The following is a 21149-nucleotide window of genomic DNA, read 5'->3' on the forward strand; positions in this document are numbered from 1 at the left end:
AAATTAACATCTACTGCCATAGACTGCCACTTAGTTTGACACCCTGGGCACGGACCGGGTCACCGCCACAAGGACTACTACCCCCATACAGATCCGGCTCCGGGTATCCCTTGAACATGGCCCAGGGGGCGCGTCATATACTCATGTACAGGAGGAGCAGTATATACTGATGTACAGGAGGAGCAGTGTATACTGATGTACAGGAGGAGCAGTATATACTGATGTACAGGAGGAGCAGTATATACTCATGTACAGGAGGAGCAGTATATACTGATGTACAGGAGGAGCAGTATATACTCATGTACAGGAGGAGCAGTATATACTCATGTACAGGAGGAGCAGTATATACTCATGTACAGGATGAGAAGTATATACTCATGTACAGGAGGAGCAGTATATACTCATGTACAGGAGGAGCAGTATATACTCAGGTACAGGAGGAGCAGTATATACTCAGGTACAGGAGGAGCAGTATATACTCATGTACAGGAGGAGCAGTATATACTCATGTACAGGAGGAGCAGTATATACACAGGTGCAGGAGGAGCAGTATATACTCATGTACAGGAGGAGCAGTATATACTCATGTACAGGAGGAGCAGTATATACTGATGTACAGGAGGAGCAGTATATACTGATGTACAGGAGGAGCAGTATATACTCAGGTACAGGAGGAGCAGTATATACTCAGGTGCAGGAGGAGCAGTTTATACTCATGTACAGGAGGAGCAGTGTATACTCATGTACAGGAGGAGCAGTATATACTCAGGTACAGGAGGAGCAGTGTATACTCATGTACAGGAGGAGCAGTATATACTCAGGTGCAGGAGGAGCAGTTTATACTCATGTACAGGAGGAGCAGTGTATACTCATGTACAGGGGGAGCAGTATATACTCAGGTACAGGAGGAGCAGTATATACTCATGTACAGGAAGAGCAGTATATACTCAGGTACAGGAGGAGCAGTGTATACTCATGTACAGGAGGAGCAGTATATACTGATGTACAGGAGGAGCAGTATATACTCATGTACAGGAGGAGCAGTGTATACTCATGTACAGGAGGAGCAGTATATACTCATGTACAGGAGGAGCAGTATATACTCATGTACAGGAAGAGCAGTGTATACTCATGTACAGGAGGAGCAGTATATACTCATGTACAGGAGGAGCAGTATATACACAGGTACAGGAGGAGCAGTATATACTCATGTACAGGGGGAGCAGTATATACTCATGTACAGGGGGAGCAGTATATACTCATGTACAGGAGGAGCAGTATATACTCATGTACAGGAGGAGCAGTATATACTCAGGTACAGGAAGAGCAGTATATACTCATGTACAGGAGGAGCAGTGTATACTCATGTACAGGAGGAGCAGTATATACTCATGTACAGGAGGAGCAGTGTATACTCATGTACAGGAGGAGCAGTATATACTCATGTACAGGAGGAGCAGTATATACACAGGTGCAGGAGGAGCAGTATATACTCATGTACAGGGGGAGCAGTATATACTCATGTACAGGGGGAGCAGTATATACACAGGTACAGGAGGAGCAGTATATACTCATGTACAGGAAGAGCAGTGTATACTCATGTACAGGAGGAGCAGTATATACTCATGTACAGGGGGAGCAGTATATACTCATGTACAGGAGGAGCAGTGTATACTCATGTACAGGGGGAGCAGTATATACTCATGTACAGGGGGAGCAGTATATACTCATGTACAGGGGGAGCAGTATATACTCATGTACAGGAGGAGCAGTATATACTCATGTACAGGGGGAGCAGTATATACTCATGTACAGGGGGAGCAGTATATACTCATGTACAGGAGGAGCAGTATATACTCATGTACAGGAGGAGCAGTATATACTCATGTACAGGAGGAGCAGTATATACACAGGTACAGGAGGAGCAGTATATACTCATGTACAGGGGGAGCAGTATATACTCATGTACAGGAGGAGCAGTATATACTCATGTACAGGGGGAGCAGTATATACTCATGTACAGGAGGAGCAGTGTATACTCATGTACAGGAGGAGCAGTATATACTCAGGTACAGGAGGAGCAGTGTATACTCATGTACAGGGGGAGCAGTATATACTCATGTACAGGAGGAGCAGTGTATACTCATGTACAGGAGGAGCAGTATATACTCAGGTACAGGAGGAGCAGTGTATACTCATGTACAGGAGGAGCAGTATATACTCAGGTGCAGGAGGAGCAGTTTATACTCATGTACAGGAGGAGCAGTGTATACTCATGTACAGGAGGAGCAGTATATACTCAGGTACAGGAGGAGCAGTGTATACTCATGTACAGGAGGAGCAGTATATACTGATGTACAGGAGGAGCAGTATATACTCATGTACAGGAGGAGCAGTGTATACTCATGTACAGGAGGAGCAGTATATACTCATGTACAGGAGGAGCAGTATATACTCATGTACAGGAGGAGCAGTATATACTCAGGTACAGGAGGAGCAGTGTATACTCATGTACAGGAGGAGCAGTATATACTCAGGTACAGGAGGAGCAGTATATACTCATGTACAGGAGGAGCAGTATATACTCAGGTACAGGAGGAGCAGTGTATACTCATGTACAGGAGGAGCAGTATATACTCATGTACAGGAGGAGCAGTATATACTCAGGTACAGGAGGAGCAGTGTATACTCAGGTACAGGAGGAGCAGTATATACTCAGGTACAGGAGGAGCAGTGTATACTCAGGTACAGGAGGAGCAGTATATACTCATGTACAGGAGGAGCAGTATATACTCAGGTACAGGAGGAGCAGTGTATACTCAGGTACAGGAGGAGCAGTATATACTCATGTACAGGAGGAGCAGTATATACTCATGTACAGGGGGAGCAGTATATACTCAGGTACAGGAGGAGCAGTATATACTCATGTACAGGAGGAGCAGTATATACTCAGGTACAGGAGGAGCAGTGTATACTCATGTACAGGAGGAGCAGTATATACTGATGTACAGGAGGAGCAGTATATACTCATGTACAGGAGGAGCAGTGTATACTCATGTACAGGAGGAGCAGTATATACTCATGTACAGGAGGAGCAGTATATACTCATGTACAGGAAGAGCAGTGTATACTCATGTACAGGAGGAGCAGTATATACTCATGTACAGGAGGAGCAGTATATACACAGGTACAGGAGGAGCAGTATATACTCATGTACAGGGGGAGCAGTATATACTCATGTACAGGGGAGCAGTATATACTCATGTACAGGAGGAGCAGTATATACTCATGTACAGGAGGAGCAGTATATACTCATGTACAGGAGGAGCAGTATATACTCAGGTACAGGAGGAGCAGTATATACTCATGTACAGGAGGAGCAGTGTATACTCATGTACAGGAGGAGCAGTGTATACTCATGTACAGGAGGAGCAGTATATACTCATGTACAGGAGGAGCAGTATATACACAGGTGCAGGAGGAGCAGTATATACTCATGTACAGGGGGAGCAGTACATACTCATGTACAGGGGGAGCAGTATATACACAGGTACAGGAGGAGCAGTATATACTCATGTACAGGAAGAGCAGTGTATACTCATGTACAGGAGGAGCAGTATATACTCATGTACAGGGGGAGCAGTATATACTCATGTACAGGAGGAGCAGTATATACTCATGTACAGGAGGAGCAGTATATACACAGGTACAGGAGGAGCAGTATATACTCATGTACAGGGGGAGCAGTATATACTCATGTACAGGAGGAGCAGTATATACACAGGTACAGGAGGAGCAGTATATACTCATGTACAGGAAGAGCAGTGTATACTCATGTACAGGAGGAGCAGTATATACTGATGTACAGGAGGAGCAGTATATACACAGGTACAGGAGGAGCAGTATATACTCATATACAGGGGGAGCAGTATATACTCATGTACAGGGGGAGCAGTATATACTCATGTACAGGAGGAGCAGTATATACACAGGTACAGGAGGAGCAGTATATACTCATATACAGGGGGAGCAGTATATACTCATGTACAGGGGGAGCAGTATATACTCATGTACAGGAGGAGCAGTATATACTCATGTACAGGAGGAGCAGTATATACTCATGTACAGGAGGAGCAGTATATACTCATGTACAGGAGGAGCAGTATACACTCAGGTACAGGAGGAGCAGTATACACTCATGTACAGGAGGAGCAGTATATACTCATGTACAGGAGGAGCAGTATATACTCAGGTACAGGAGAAGCAGTATATACTCATGTACAGGAGGAGCAGTGTATACTCATGTACAGGAGGAGCAGTATATACTCATGTACAGGAGGAGCAGTGTATACTCATGTACAGGAGGAGCAGTATATGCTCATGTACAGGAGGAGCAGTATATACACAGGTGCAGGAGGAGCAGTATATACTCATGTACAGGAGGAGCAGTATATACTCATGTACAGGAGGAGCAGTATATACTCGTACAGGAGGAGCAGTAGATACTCATGTACAGGAGGAGCAGTAGATACTGATGTACAGGAGGAGCAGTATATACTCATGTACAGGAGGAGCAGTATATACTCATGTACAGGAGGAGCAGTAGATACTGATGTACAGGAGGAGCAGTATATACTCATGTACAGGAGGAGCAGTAGATACTGATGTACAGGAGGAGCAGTATATACTCATGTACAGGAGGAGCAGTATATACTCAGGTACAGGAGGAGCAGTATATACTCAGGTACAGGAGGAGCAGTATATACTCATGTACAGGAGGAGCAGTATATACTCATGTACAGGAGGAGCAGTATATACTCATGTACAGGAGGAGCAGTATATACTCATGTACAGGAAGAGCTGTATATACTCATGTACAGGAGGAGCAGTATATACTCATGTACAGGAGGAGCAGTGTATACTCATGTACAGGAGGAGCAGTATATACTGATGTACAGGAGGAGCAGTATATACTCAGGTACAGGAGGAGCAGTATATACTCATGTACAGGAGGAGCAGTATATACTCATGTACAGGAGGAGCAGTATATACTCATGTACAGGAGGAGCAGTATATACTCATGTACAGGAGGAGCAGTATATACTCAGGTACAGGAGGAGCAGTATATACTCCGGTACAGGAGGAGCAGTATATACTCATGTACAGGAGGAGCAGTGTATACTCCGGTACAGGAGGAGCAGTATATACTCAGGTACAGGAGGAGCAGTGTATACTCCGGTACAGGAAGAGCAGTATATACTCAGGTACAGGAGGAGCAGTATATACTCATGTACAGGAGGAGCAGTATATACTGATGTACAGGAGGAGCAGTATATACTCATGTACAGGAGGAGCAGTATATACTCATGTACAGGAGGAGCAGTATATACACAGGTGCAGGAGGAGCAGTATATACTCATGTACAGGAGGAGCAGTATATACTGATGTACAGGAGGAGCAGTATATACTGATGTACAGGAGGAGCAGTATATACTCATGTACAGGAGGAGCAGTATATACTCATGTACAGGAGGAGCAGTATATACACAGGTACAGGAGGAGCAGTATATACTCAGGTACAGGAGGAGCAGTATATACTCAGGTACAGGAGGAGCAGTCTATACTCAGGTACAGGAGGAGCAGTATATACTGATGTACAGGAGGAGCAGTATATACTGATGTACAGGAGGAGCAGTCTATACTCAGGTACAGGAGGAGCAGTATATACTCAGGTACAGGAGGAGCAGTCTATACTCAGGTACAGGAGGAGCAGTATATACTGATGTACAGGAGGAGCAGTATATACTGATGTACAGGAGGAGCAGTATATACTCATGTACAGGAGGAGCAGTATATACTCATGTACAGGAGGAGCAGTATATACACAGGTACAGGAGGAGCAGTATATACTCAGGTACAGGAGGAGCAGTATATACTCAGGTACAGGAGGAGCAGTCTATACTCAGGTACAGGAGGAGCAGTATATACTGATGTACAGGAGGAGCAGTATATACTGATGTACAGGAGGAGCAGTCTATACTCAGGTACAGGAGGAGCAGTATATACTCAGGTACAGGAGGAGCAGTCTATACTCAGGTACAGGAGGAGCAGTATATACTGATGTACAGGAGGAGCAGTATATACTCAGGTACAGGAGGAGCAGTATATACTCAGGTACAGGAGGAGCAGTATATACTCATGTACAGGAGGAGCAGTATATACTCATGTACAGGAGGAGCAGTATATACTCATGTACAGGAGGAGCAGTATATACTCATGTACAGGAGGAGCAGTATATACTCAGGTACAGGAGGAGCAGTGTATACTCATGTACAGGAGGAGCAGTGTATACTCATGTACAGGAGGAGCAGTATATACTCATGTACAGGAGGAGCAGTATATACTGATGTACAGGAGGAGCAGTATATACTCATGTACAGGAAGAGCTGTATATACTCATGTACAGGAGGAGCAGTATATACTCATGTACAGGAGGAGCAGTATATACTGATGTACAGGAGGAGCAGTATATACTCATGTACAGGAAGAGCTGTATATACTCATGTACAGGAGGAGCAGTATATACTCATGTACAGGAGGAGCAGTGTATACTCATGTACAGGAGGAGCAGTATATACTGATGTACAGGAGGAGCAGTATATACTCAGGTACAGGAGGAGCAGTATATACTCAGGTACAGGAGGAGCAGTATATACTCATGTACAGGAGGAGCAGTATATACTCATGTACAGGAGGAGCAGTATATACTCATGTACAGGAGGAGCAGTATATACTCAGGTACAGGAGGAGCAGTATATACTCCGGTACAGGAAGAGCAGTATATACTCATGTACAGGAGGAGCAGTATATACTCATGTACAGGAGGAGCAGTGTATACTCCGGTACAGGAAGAGCAGTATATACTCAGGTACAGGAGGAGCAGTATATACTCATGTACAGGAGGAGCAGTCTATACTCAGGTACAGGAGGAGCAGTATATACTCATGTACAGGAGGAGCAGTATATACTCATGTACAGGAGGAGCAGTATATACTCATGTACAGGAGGAGCAGTATATACTCAGGTACAGGAGGAGCAGTATATACTCCGGTACAGGAAGAGCAGTATATACTCATGTACAGGAGGAGCAGTATATACTCATGTACAGGAGGAGCAGTGTATACTCCGGTACAGGAGGAGCAGTATATACTCAGGTACAGGAGGAGCAGTGTATACTCCGGTACAGGAAGAGCAGTATATACTCAGGTACAGGAGGAGCAGTATATACTCATGTACAGGAGGAGCAGTATATACTGATGTACAGGAGGAGCAGTATATACTCATGTACAGGAGGAGCAGTATATACTCATGTACAGGAGGAGCAGTATATACACAGGTGCAGGAGGAGCAGTATATACTCATGTACAGGAGGAGCAGTATATACTGATGTACAGGAGGAGCAGTATATACTGATGTACAGGAGGAGCAGTATATACTCATGTACAGGAGGAGCAGTATATACTCATGTACAGGAGGAGCAGTATATACACAGGTACAGGAGGAGCAGTATATACTCATGTACAGGAGGAGCAGTATATACTCATGTACAGGAGGAGCAGTATATACTCATGTACAGGAGGAGCAGTATATACTCATGTACAGGAGGAGCAGTATATACTCAGGTACAGGAGGAGCAGTATATACTCAGGTACAGGAGGAGCAGTCTATACTCAGGTACAGGAGGAGCAGTATATACTGATGTACAGGAGGAGCAGTATATACTGATGTACAGGAGGAGCAGTATATACTCATGTACAGGAAGAGCTGTATATACTCATGTACAGGAGGAGCAGTATATACTCATGTACAGGAGGAGCAGTGTATACTCATGTACAGGAGGAGCAGTATATACTGATGTACAGGAGGAGCAGTATATACTCAGGTACAGGAGGAGCAGTATATACTCATGTACAGGAGGAGCAGTATATACTCATGTACAGGAGGAGCAGTATATACTCATGTACAGGAGGAGCAGTATATACTCAGGTACAGGAGGAGCAGTATATACTCCGGTACAGGAAGAGCAGTATATACTCATGTACAGGAGGAGCAGTATATACTCATGTACAGGAGGAGCAGTGTATACTCCGGTACAGGAGGAGCAGTATATACTCAGGTACAGGAGGAGCAGTGTATACTCCGGTACAGGAAGAGCAGTATATACTCAGGTACAGGAGGAGCAGTATATACTCATGTACAGGAGGAGCAGTATATACTGATGTACAGGAGGAGCAGTATATACTCATGTACAGGAGGAGCAGTATATACTCAGGTACAGGAGGAGCAGTATATACTCATGTACAGGAGGAGCAGTATATACTCAGGTACAGGAGGAGCAGTATATACTCATGTACAGGAGGAGCAGTATATACTGATGTACAGGAGGAGCAGTATATACTCATGTACAGGAGGAGCAGTATATACTCATGTACAGGAGGAGCAGTATATACACAGGTGCAGGAGGAGCAGTATATACACAGGTGCAGGAGGAGCAGTATATACTCATGTACAGGAGGAGCAGTATATACTGATGTACAGGAGGAGCAGTATATACTGATGTACAGGAGGAGCAGTATATACTCATGTACAGGAGGAGCAGTATATACTCATGTACAGGAGGAGCAGTATATACACAGGTACAGGAGGAGCAGTATATACTCATGTACAGGAGGAGCAGTATATACTCATGTACAGGAGGAGCAGTATATACTCATGTACAGGAGGAGCAGTATATACTCAGGTACAGGAGGAGCAGTATATACTCAGGTACAGGAGGAGCAGTCTATACTCAGGTACAGGAGGAGCAGTATATACTGATGTACAGGAGGAGCAGTATATACTGATGTACAGGAGGAGCAGTATATACAGTTATATGAAAAAGTTTGGGCACCCCTATTAATCTTAAGCTTAATGTTTTATAAAAATTGGCGTTTTTGCAACAGCTATTTCAGTTTGATATATGTAATAACTGTTGGACACAGTAATGTTTCTGCCTTGAAATGAGGTTTATTGTACTAACAGAAAATGTGCAATCTGCATTCAAACAAAATTTGACAGATGCATAAGTATGGGCACCTCACCAGAAAAGTGACATTAATATTTAGTAGATCCTCCTTTTGCCTCTAGTCGCTTCCTGTAGCTTTTAATGATTTCCTGGATCCTGGATGAAGGTATTTTTGACCATTCCTCTTTACAAAACAATTCCAGTTCAGTTAAGTTTGATGGTCGCCCCCGAGCATGGACAGCCCTCTTCAAATGATCCCACAGATGTTCAATGATATTCAGGTCTGGGGACTGGGATGGCCATTCCGGAATATTGTAATTGTTCCTTTGCATGAATGCCTGAGTAGAGTTGGAGCGGTGTTTTGGATCATTGTCTTGCTGAAAGATCCAACCCTGCATAACTTCAACTTTGTCACTGATTCTTGAACATTATTGTCAAGAATCTGCTGATACTGAGTGGAATCCATGCGTCCCTCAACTTTAACAAGATTCCCGGTGCCGGCATTGGCCACACAGCCCCAAAGCATGATGGAACCTCCACCAAATTTTACTGTGGGTAGCAAGTGTTTTTCTTGGAATGCTGTGTTTTTTTGCCGCCGTGCATAACGCCTTTTTGTATGACCAAACAACTCAATCTTGGTTTCATCAGTCCACAGGACCTTCTTCCAAAAAGAAATTGGCTTCTCCAAATGTGCTTTTGCATACCTCAGCCGACTCTGTTTGTGGCGTGCTTGCAGAAACGGCTTCTTTCGCATCACTCTCTCATACAGCTTCTCCTTGTGCAAAGTGCGTTGTATAGTTGACCGATGCGCAGTGACACCATCTGCAGCAAGTTGATGCTGCAACTCTCTGGAGGTGGTCTGAGGATTGTCCTTGACTGATCTCACCATTCTTCTTCTCTGCCTTTCTGATGTTTTTCTTGTCCTGCCACTTCTGGCCTTAACAAGAACTGTCCCTGTGTTATTCCATTTCCTTACTATGTTCCTCACAGTGGAAACTGATAGGTTAAATCTCTGAGACAGCTTTTTGTATCCTTCCCCTGAACAACTATGTTGAATAATCTTTGTTTTCAGATCATTTGACAGTTGTTTTGAGGAGCCCATGATGCCACTCTTCAGAGGAGATTCATACAGGAGAACAACTTGCAAGTGGCCACTTTAAGTAGCTTTTCTCATGATTGCATACACCTGGCTATGAAGTTCAAAGCTCAATGAGGTTACAAAACCAAAAAAAGTGCTTTAGTAAGTCAGTAAAAAGTAGGTAGGAGTATTTAAACCAAGAAAATGATAAGGGTGCCCATACTTATGCACCAGTCAAATTTTGTTTGAATGCAGATTGCACATTTTCTGTTAGTACAATAAACCTCATTTCAAGGCAGAAACATTACTGTGTCCAACAGTTATTACATATATCAAACTGAAATAGCTGTTGCAAAAACACCAATTTTTATAAAACATTAAGCTTAAGATTAATAGGGGTGCCCAAACTTTTTCATATAACTGTACACAGGTACAGGAGGAGCAGTATATACTCATGTACAGGAGGAGCAGTGTATACTCAGGTACAGGAGGAGCAGTGTATACTGATGTACAGGAGGAGCAGTATATACTGAGGTACAGGAGGAGCAGTATATACTGATGTACAGGAGGAGCAGTATATACTCATGTACAGGAGGAGCAGTATATACACAGGTACAGGAGGAGCAGTATATACTCATGTACAGGAGGAGCAGTATATACTCATGTACAGGAGGAGCAGTATATACTCATGTACAGGAGGAGCAGTATATACTCAGGTACAGGAGGAGCAGTATATACTCAGGTACAGGAGGAGCAGTGTATACTCAGGTACAGGAGGAGCAGTGTATACTCATGTACAGGAGGAGCAGTATATACTCATGTATAGGAGGAGCAGTATATACTCATGTACAGGAGGTTCAGTATATACTCATGTACAGGAAAAGCAGTATATACACAGGTACAGGAGGAGCAGTATATACTCATGTACAGGAGGAGCAGTATATACTCATGTACAGGAGGAGCAGTATATACTCGGGTACAGGAGGAGCAGTATATACTCAGGTACAGGAGGTGCAGTATATACTCATGTACAGGAGGAGCAGTGTATACTCATGTACAGGAGGAGCAGTATATACTCATGTATAGGAGGAGCAGTATATACTCATGTACAGGAGGTTCAGTATATACTCATGTACAGGAAAAGCAGTATATACTCATGTACAGGAGGAGCAGTATATACTGATGTACAGGAGGAGCAGTATATACTCAGGTACAGGAGGAGCAGTGTATACTCATGTACAGGAGGAGCAGTATATACTCATGTATAGGAGGAGCAGTGTATACTCATGTACAGGAGGAGCAGTATATACTCATGTATAGGAGGAGCAGTATATACTCATGTACAGGAGGTTCAGTATATACTCATGTACAGGAAAAGCAGTATATACTCATGTACAGGAGGAGCAGTATATACTGATGTACAGGAGGAGCAGTATATACACAGGTACAGGAGGAGCAGTATATATTCATGTACAGGAGGAGCAGTATATACTCATGTACAGGAGGAGCAGTATATACTCGGGTACAGGAGGAGCAGTATATACTCAGGTACAGGAGGTGCAGTATATACTCATGTACAGGAGGAGCAGTGTATACTCAGGTGCAGGAGGAGCAGTGTATACTCAGGTACAGGAGGAGCAGTATATACTCATGTATAGGAGGAGCAGTATATACTCATGTACAGGAGGAGCAGTATATACTCATGTACAGGAGGAGCAGTATATACTCATGTACAGGAGGAGCAGTATATACTCATGTACAGGAGGAGCAGTATATACTCATGTACAGGAGGAGCAGTATATACTCATGTACAGGAGGAGCAGTATATACTCAGGTACAGGAGGAGCAGTGTATACTCATGTACAGGAGGAGCAGTATATACTCATGTACAGGAGGAGCAGTGTATACTCATGTACAGGAGGAGCAGTATATACTCATGTACAGGGGGAGCAGTATATACTCATGTACAGGAGGAGCAGTAGATACTGATGTACAGGAGGAGCAGTATATACTCATGTACAGGAGGAGCAGTATATACTCATGTACAGGAGGAGCAGTATATACTCATGTACAGGAGGAGCAGTGTATACTCATGTACAGGAGGAGCAGTATATACTCATGTACAGGAGGAGCAGTATATACTCATGTACAGGAGGAGCAGTATATACTCATGTACAGGAGGAGCAGTAGATACTGATGTACAGGAGGAGCAGTGTATACTCATGTACAGGAGGAGCAGTGTATACTCATGTACAGGAGGAGCAGTGTATACTCATGTACAGGAGGAGCAGTATATACTCATGTACAGGAGGAGCAGTAGATACTGATGTATAGGAGGAGCAGTATATACTGATGTACAGGAGGAGCAGTATATACTCATGTACAGGAGGAGCAGTATATACTCATGTACAGGAGGAGCAGTATATACTCATGTACAGGAGGAGCAGTATATACTCATGTACAGGAGGAGCAGTATATACTCAGGTACAGGAGGAGCAGTATATACTCAGGTACAGGAGGAGCAGTGTATACTGATGTACAGGAGGAGCAGTATATACTCATGTACAGGAGGAGCAGTATATACTCATGTACAGGAGGAGCAGTATATACTCATGTACAGGAGGAGCAGTATATACTCAGGTACAGGAGGAGCAGTATATACTCATGTACAGGAGGAGCAGTATATACTCATGTACAGGAGGAGCAGTGTATACTCAGGTACAGCAGGAGCAGTATATACTCAAGTACAGGAGGAGCAGTATATACTCATGTACAGGATGAGAAGTATATACTCATGTACAGGAGGAGCAGTATATACTCATGTACAGGAGGAGCAGTATATACTCATGTACAGGAGGAACAGTATATACTCATGTACAGGAGGAGCAGTATATACGCATGTACAGTAGGAGCAGTATATACTCAGGTACAGGAGGAGCAGTATATACTCATGTACAGGAGGAGCAGTGTATACTCAGGTGCAGGAGGAGCAGTATATACTCAGGTACAGGAGGAGCAGTATATACTCAAGTACAGGAGGAGCAGTATATACTCATGTACAGGAGGAGCAGTATATACTCATGTACAGGAGGAGCAGTATATACTCATGTACAGGAGGAGCAGTATATACTCATGTACAGGAGGAGCAGTGTATACTCATGTACAGGAGGAGCAGTGTATACTCATGTACAGGAGGAGCAGTATATACTCATGTACAGGAGGAGCAGTATATACTCATGTACAGGAGGAGCAGTATATACTCAGGTACAGGAGGAGCAGTATATACTCAGGTACAGGAGGAGCAGTATATACTGATGTACAGGAGGAGCAGTATATACTCATGTACAGGAGGAGCAGTATATACTCATGTACAGGAGGAGCAGTATATACACATATACAGGAGGAGCAGTATATAGTCATGTACAGGAGGAGCAGTATATACTCATGTACAGGAGGAGCAGTATATACTCAGGTACAGGAGGAGCAGTATATAGTCAGGTACAGGAGGAGCAGTATATACTCAGGTACAGGAGGAGCAGTATATACTCATGTACAGGAGGAGCAGTATATACTCAGGTACAGGAGGAGCAGTATATAGTCATGTACAGGAGGAGCAGTATATACTCATGTACAGGAGGAGCAGTATATACACAGGTACAGGAGGAGCAGTGTATACTGATGTACAGGAGGAGCAGTATATACTCATGTACAGGAGGAGCAGTATATACTCAGGTACAGGAGGAGCAGTATATAGTCATGTACAGGAGGAGCAGTGTATACTCATGTACAGGAGGAGCAGTATATACTGATGTACAGGAGGAGCAGTATATACTGATGTACAGGAGGAGCAGTATATACTCATGTACAGGAGGAGCAGTATATACTCATGTACAGGAGGAGCAGTATATACACAGGTACAGGAGGAGCAGTATATACTCATGTACAGGAGGAGCAGTATATACTCAGGTACAGGAGGAGCAGTATATACTCATGTACAGGAGGAGCAGTATATACTCATGTACAGGAGGAGCAGTATATAATCAGGTACAGGAGGAGCAGTATATACTCAGGTACAGGAGGAGCAGTATATACTCATGTACAGGAGGAGCAGTGTATACTCAGGTGCAGGAGGAGCAGTATATAATCATGTACAGGAGGAGCAGTATATACTCATGTACAGGAGGAGCAGTGTATACTCAGGTGCAGGAGGAGCAGTATATACTCATGTACAGGAGGAGCAGTATATACTCAGGTACAGGAGGAGCAGTATATACTCATGTACAGGAGGAGCAGTATATACTCATGTACAGGAGGAGCAGTGTATACTCATGTACAGGAGGAGCAGTATATACTCATGTACAGGAGGAGCAGTATATACTCATGTACAGGAGGAGCAGTATATACTCATGTACAGGAGGAGCAGTATATACTCATGTACAGGAGGAGCAGTATATACTCAGGTGCAGGAGGAGCAGTATATACTCATGTACAGGAGGAGCAGTATATACTCATGTACAGGAGGAGCAGTATATACTCAGGTGCAGGAGGAGCAGTATATACTCATGTACAGGAGGAGCAGTATATACTCAGGTACAGGAGGAGCAGTATATACTCATGTACAGGAGGAGCAGTGTATACTCATGTACAGGAGGAGCAGTATATACTCATGTACAGGAGGAGCAGTATATACTCATGTACAGGAGGAGCAGTATATACTCATGTACAGGAGGAGCAGTATATAGTCATGTACAGGAGGAGCAGTGTATACTCATGTACAGGAGGAGCAGTATATACTCATGTACAGGAGGAGCAGTATATACTCATGTACAGGAGGAGCAGTATATACTCATGTACAGGAGGAGCAGTATATACTCATGTACAGGAGGAGCAGTATATACTCAGGTACAGGAGGAGCAGTATATACTCATGTACAGGAGGAGCAGTATATACTCAGGTACAGGAGGAGCAGTATATACTCATGTACAGGAGGAGCAGTGTATACTCATGTACAGGAGGAGCAGTGTATACTCAGGTGCAGGAGGAGCAGTATATACTCATGTACAGGAGGAGCAGTATATACTCATGTACAGGAGGAGCAGTATATACTCATGTACAGGAGGAGCAGTATATACTCATGTACAGGAGGAGCAGTATATACTCATGTACAGGAGGAGCAGTATATACTCATGTACAGGAGGAGCAGTATATACTCAGGTACAGGAGGAGCAGTATATACTCATGTACAGGAGGAGCAGTATATACTCATGTACAGGAGGAGCAGTATATACTCAGGTACAGGAGGAGCAGTATATACTCATGTACAGGAGGAGCAGTATATACTCAGGTACAGGAGGAGCAGTATATACTCATGTACAGGAGGAGCAGTATATACTCATGTACAGGAGGAGCAGTATATACTCATGTACAGGAGGAGCAGTATATACTCATGTACAGGAGGAGCAGTATATACTCATGTACAGGAGGAGCAGTATATACTCATGTATAGGAGGAGCAGTATATACTCAGGTACAGGAGGAGCAGTATATACTCATGTACAGGAGGAGCAGTATATACTCATGTACAGGAGGAGCAGTATATACTCATGTACAGGAGGAGCAGTGTATACTCATGTACAGGAGGAGCAGTGTATACTCAGGTGCAGGAGGAGCAGTATATACTCAGGTACAGGAGGAGCAGTATATACTCATGTACAGGAGGAGCAGTATATACTCATGTACAGGAGGAGCAGTATATACTCATGTACAGGAGGAGCAGTATATACTCATGTACAGGAGGAGCAGTATATACTCATGTACAGGAGGAGCAGTGTATACTCATGTACAGGAGGAGCAGTGTATACTCATGTACAGGAGGAGCAGTATATACTCATGTACAGGAGGAGCAGTATATACTCAGGTACAGGAGGAGCAGTATATACTCATGTACAGGAGGAGCAGTATATACTCATGTACAGGAGGAGCAGTATATACACATATACAGGAGGAGCAGTATATAGTCATGTACAGGAGGAGCAGTATATACTCATGTACAGGAGGAGCAGTATATACTCAGGTACAGGAGGAGCAGTATATACTCAGGTACAGGAGGAGCAGTGTATACTCAGGTACAGGAGGAGCAGTATATACTCATGTACAGGAGGAGCAGTATATACTCATGTACAGGAGGAGCAGTATATACTCATGTACAGGAGGAGCAGTATATACTCATGTACAGGAGGAGCAGTATATACTCATGTACAGGAGGAGCAGTATATACTCATGTACAGGGGGAGCAGTATATACTCATGTACAGGGGGAGCAGTATATACTCATGTACAGGGGGAGCAGTATATACTCATGTACAGGAGGAGCAGTATATACTCATGTACAGGAGGAGCAGTATATACTCATGTACAGGAGGAGCAGTATATACTCATGTACAGGAGGAGCAGTATATACTCATGTACAGGGGGAGCAGTATATACTCATGTACAGGAGGAGCAGTATATACTCATGTACAGGGGGAGCAGTATATACTGATGTACAGGAGGAGCAGTATATACTCATGTACAGGAGGAGCAGTATATACTCATGTACAGGAGGAGCAGTATATACTCATGTACAGGAGGAGCAGTATATACTCATGTACAGGAGGAGCAGTATATACACATATACAGGAGGAGCAGTATATACTCATGTACAGGAGGAGCAGTATATACACATATACAGGAGGAGCAGTATATACTCATGTACAGGAGGAGCAGTATACACTCAGGTACAGGAGGAGCAGTATATACTCATGTACAGGAGGAGCAGTATATACTCATGTACAGGAGGAGCAGTATATACACATATACAGGAGGAGCAGTATATACTCATGTACAGGAGGAGCAGTATATACTCATGTACAGGAGGAGCAGTATATACTCATGTACAGGAGGAGCAGTATATACACATATACAGGAGGAGCAGTATATACTCATGTACAGGAGGAGCAGTATATACTCAGGTACAGGAGGAGCAGTATATACTCATGTACAGGAGGAGCAGTATATACTCATGTACAGGAGGAGCAGTGTATACTCATGTACAGGAGGAGAGGTCTGTGCCGACTCCTGAGAGAAGATCCAAGGAGCCCAGAAACCAGGAGAGGAGCAGAGAGAGAGAGAGAGAGACAGCAGGAGGAGGAGGAGGAGGAGGAGGAGGAAACTGAGGAGGTGCGAAGACTGACAGAGACAGAGCGAGACAGCGGGCACTGGGGGCGTCCAGCACCCGAGACCCCAACCGCCTCCATGGCCTGAACCCCAAAACTTTGCAACTTCTCCACACGGCACACACCATGAAACCGCTGCCACTAATCAGCTGCTGCCTCTGCCTCCTGCCAGGTGAGTGCGGGTCCCACAGGAGACCCCATCCTCCGCAGTGTCAGTGTTATCTGTGGTGTTACATAGGACTGCAGGTGACATCTACTACATTATCTGTACTCAGAGAGTTATCACTGTGTTATCTGTGGTGTTACATAGGACTGCAGGTGACATCTATTACATTATCTGTACTCAGAGAGTTATCACTGTGTTATCTGTGGTGTTACATTGGACTGCAGGTGACATCTACTACATTATCTGTACTCAGAGAGTTATCGCTGTGTTATCTGTGGTGTTACATAGGACTGCAGGTGACATCTACTACATTATCTGTACTCAGAGAGATATCACTGTGTTATCTGTGGTGTTACATAGGACTGCAGGTGACATCTCCTACATTATCTGTACTCAGAGAGTTATCACTGTGTTATCTGTGGTGTTACATAGGACTGCAGGTGAAATCTACTACATTATCTGTACTCAGAGAGTTATCACTGTGTTATCTGTGGTGTTACATAGGACTGCAGGTGACATCTACTACATTATCTGTACTCAGAGAGTTATCACTGTGTTATCTGTGGTGTTACATAGGACTGCAAGTGACATCTACTACATTATCTGTACTCAGAGAGTTATCACTGTGTTATCTGTGGTGTTACATAGGACTGCAGGTGACATCTATTACATTATCTGTATTCAGAGAGTTATCACTGTGTTATCTGTGGTGTTACATAGGACTGCAGGTGACATCTACTGCATTATCTGTACTCAGAGAGTTATCACTGTGTTATCTGTGGTGTTACATAGGACTGCAGGTGACATCTACTACATTATCTGTACTCAGAGAGATATCACTGTGTTATCTGTGGTGTTACATAGGACTGCAGGTGACATATCCTACATTATCTGTACTCAGAGAGTTATCACTGTGTTATCTGTGGTGTTACATAGGACTGCAGGTGAAATCTACTACATTATCTGTACTCAGAGAGTTATCACTGTGTTATCTATGGTGTTACATAGGACTGCAGGTGACATCTACTACATTATCTGTACTCAGAGAGTTATCACTGTGTTATCTGTGGTGTTACATAGGACTGCAAGTGACATCTACTACATTATCTGTACTCAGAGAGTTATCACTATGTTATCTGTGGTGTTACATAGGACTGCAGGTGACATCTACTACATTATCTGTACTCAGAGAGTTATCACTGTGTTATCTGTCGTGTTACATAGGACTGCAGGTGACATCTACTACATTATCTGTACTCAGAGAGTTATCACTATGTTATCTGTGGTGTTACATAGGACTGCAGGTGACATCTACTACATTATCTGTACACAGAGAGTTATCACTGTGTTATCTGTCGTGTTACATAGGACTGCAGGTGACATCTACTACATTATCTGTACTCAGAGAGTTATCACTGTGTTATCTGTGGTGTTACATAGGACTGCAGGTGACATCTACTACATTATCTGTACTCAGAGAGTTATCACTGTGTTATCTGTGGTGTTACATAGGACTGCAGGTGACATCTACTACATTATCTGTACTCGAAGAGTTATCACTGTGTTATCTGTGGTGTTACATAGGACTGCAGGTGACATCTACTACATTATCTGTACTCAGAGAGTTATCACTGTAATATCTGTGGTGTTACATAGGACTGCAGGTGACATCTACTACATTATCTGTACTCAGAGAGTTATCACTGTATTATCTTTGGTGTTACACAGGACTGCAGGTGACATCTACTACATTATCTGTACTCAGAGAGTTATTACTGTGTTATCTGTGGTGTTACATAGGACTGCAGGTGACATCTACTACATTATCTGTACTCAGAGAGTCATCACTGTGTTATCTGTGGTGTTACATAGGACTGCAGGTGACATCTACTACATTATCTGTACTCAGAGAGTCATCACTGTGTTATCTGTGGTGTTACATAGGACTGCAGGTCACATCTACTACATTATCTGTACTCAGAGAGTTATCACTGTGATATCTGTGGTGTTACATAGGACTGCAGGTGACATCTACTACATTATCTGTACTCAGAGAGTTATCACTGTAATATCTGTGGTGTTACATAGGACTGCAGGTGACATCTACTACATTATCTGTACTCAGAGAGTTATCACTGTATTATCTTTGGTGTTACACAGGACTGCAGGTGACATCTACTACATTATCTGTACTCAGAGAGTTATTACTGTGTTATCTGTGGTGTTACATAGGACTGCAGGTGACATCTACTACATTATCTGTACTCAGAGAGTCATCACTGTGTTATCTGTGGTGTTACATAGGACTGCAGGTGACATCTACTACATTATCTGTACTCAGAGAGTCATCACTGTGTTATCTGTGGTGTTACATAGGACTGCAGGTGACATCTACTACATTATCTGTACTCAGAGAGTTATCACTGTGTTATCTGTGGTGTTACATAGGACTGCAGGTGACATCTACTACATTATCTGTGCTCAGAGAGTTATTACTGTGTTATCTGTGGTGTTACATAGGACTGCAGGTGACATCTACTACATTATCTGTACTCAGAGAGTCATCACTGTGTTATCTGTGGTGTTACATAGGACTGCAGGTCACATCTACTACATTATCTGTACTCGAAGAGTTATCACTGTGTTATCTCTGGTGTTACATAGGACTGCAGGTGACATCTACTACATTATCTGTACTCAGAGAGTTATCACTGTAATATCTGTGGTGTTACACAGGACTGCAGGTGACATCTACTACATTATCTGTACTCAGAGAGTTATTACTGTGTTATCTGTGGTGTTACATAGGACTGCAGGTGACATCTACTACATTATCTGTACTCAGAGAGTCATCACTGTGTTATCGGTGGTGTTACATAGGACTGCAGGTAACATCTACTACATTATCTGTACTCAGAGAGTTATCACTGTGATATCTGTGGTGTTACATAGGACTGCATGTGACATCTACTACATTATCTGTACTCAGAGAGTTATTACTGTGATATCTGTGGTGTTACATAGGACTACAGGTGACATCTACTACATTATCTGTACTCAGAGAGTTATCACTGTGTTATCTGGGGTGTTACATAGGACTGCAGGTGACATCTACTACATTATCTGTGCTCAGAGAGTTATTACTGTGATATCTGTGGTGTTACATAGGACTGCAGGTGACATCTACTACATTATCTGTACTCAGAGAGTTATTACTGTGTTATCTGTGGTGTTACATAGGACTGCAGGTGACATCTACTACATTATCTGTACTCAGAGAGTTATTACTGTGTTATCTGTGGTGTTACATAGGACTGCAGGTGACATCTACTACATTATCTGTACTCAGAGAGTTATCACTGTGTTATCTGGGGTGTTACATAGGACTGCAGGTGACATCTACTACATTATCTGTACTCAGAGAGTTATCACTGTAATATCTGTGGTGTTACATGGGACTGCAGGTGACATCTACTACATTATCTGTACTCAGAGAGTTATTACTGTGTTATCTGTGGTGTTACATAGGACTGCAGGTGACATCTACTACATTATCTGTACTCAGAGAGTTATTACTGTGATATCTGTGGTGTTACATAGGACTGCAGGTGACATCTACTACATTATCT

At 43.4% G+C, this 21149-nt stretch overlaps 1 protein-coding gene across 1 annotated transcript in view; it reads left to right on the forward strand.

Moving 5' to 3' along the window:
• The first annotated feature begins 17309 nt into the window (after positions 1-17309).
• The window catches only part of CHRNA10 (cholinergic receptor nicotinic alpha 10 subunit), a 112826-nt gene continuing 108986 nt past the window's right edge, over positions 17310-21149 (forward strand). The window contains exon 1 of the mRNA XM_073661118.1: positions 17310-17526. Within this exon, the coding sequence (XP_073517219.1) occupies positions 17481-17526 (46 nt within the window). The 5' untranslated portion in view covers positions 17310-17480. The remainder of the gene's footprint in view (positions 17527-21149) is intronic.

This window comes from Phyllobates terribilis, unplaced genomic scaffold (assembly GCF_046119375.1).
Source record: "Phyllobates terribilis strain yellow unplaced genomic scaffold, ASM4611937v1 Scaffold_2__4_contigs__length_985480577, whole genome shotgun sequence".
Taxonomy (NCBI): Eukaryota; Metazoa; Chordata; class Amphibia; order Anura; family Dendrobatidae; genus Phyllobates; species Phyllobates terribilis.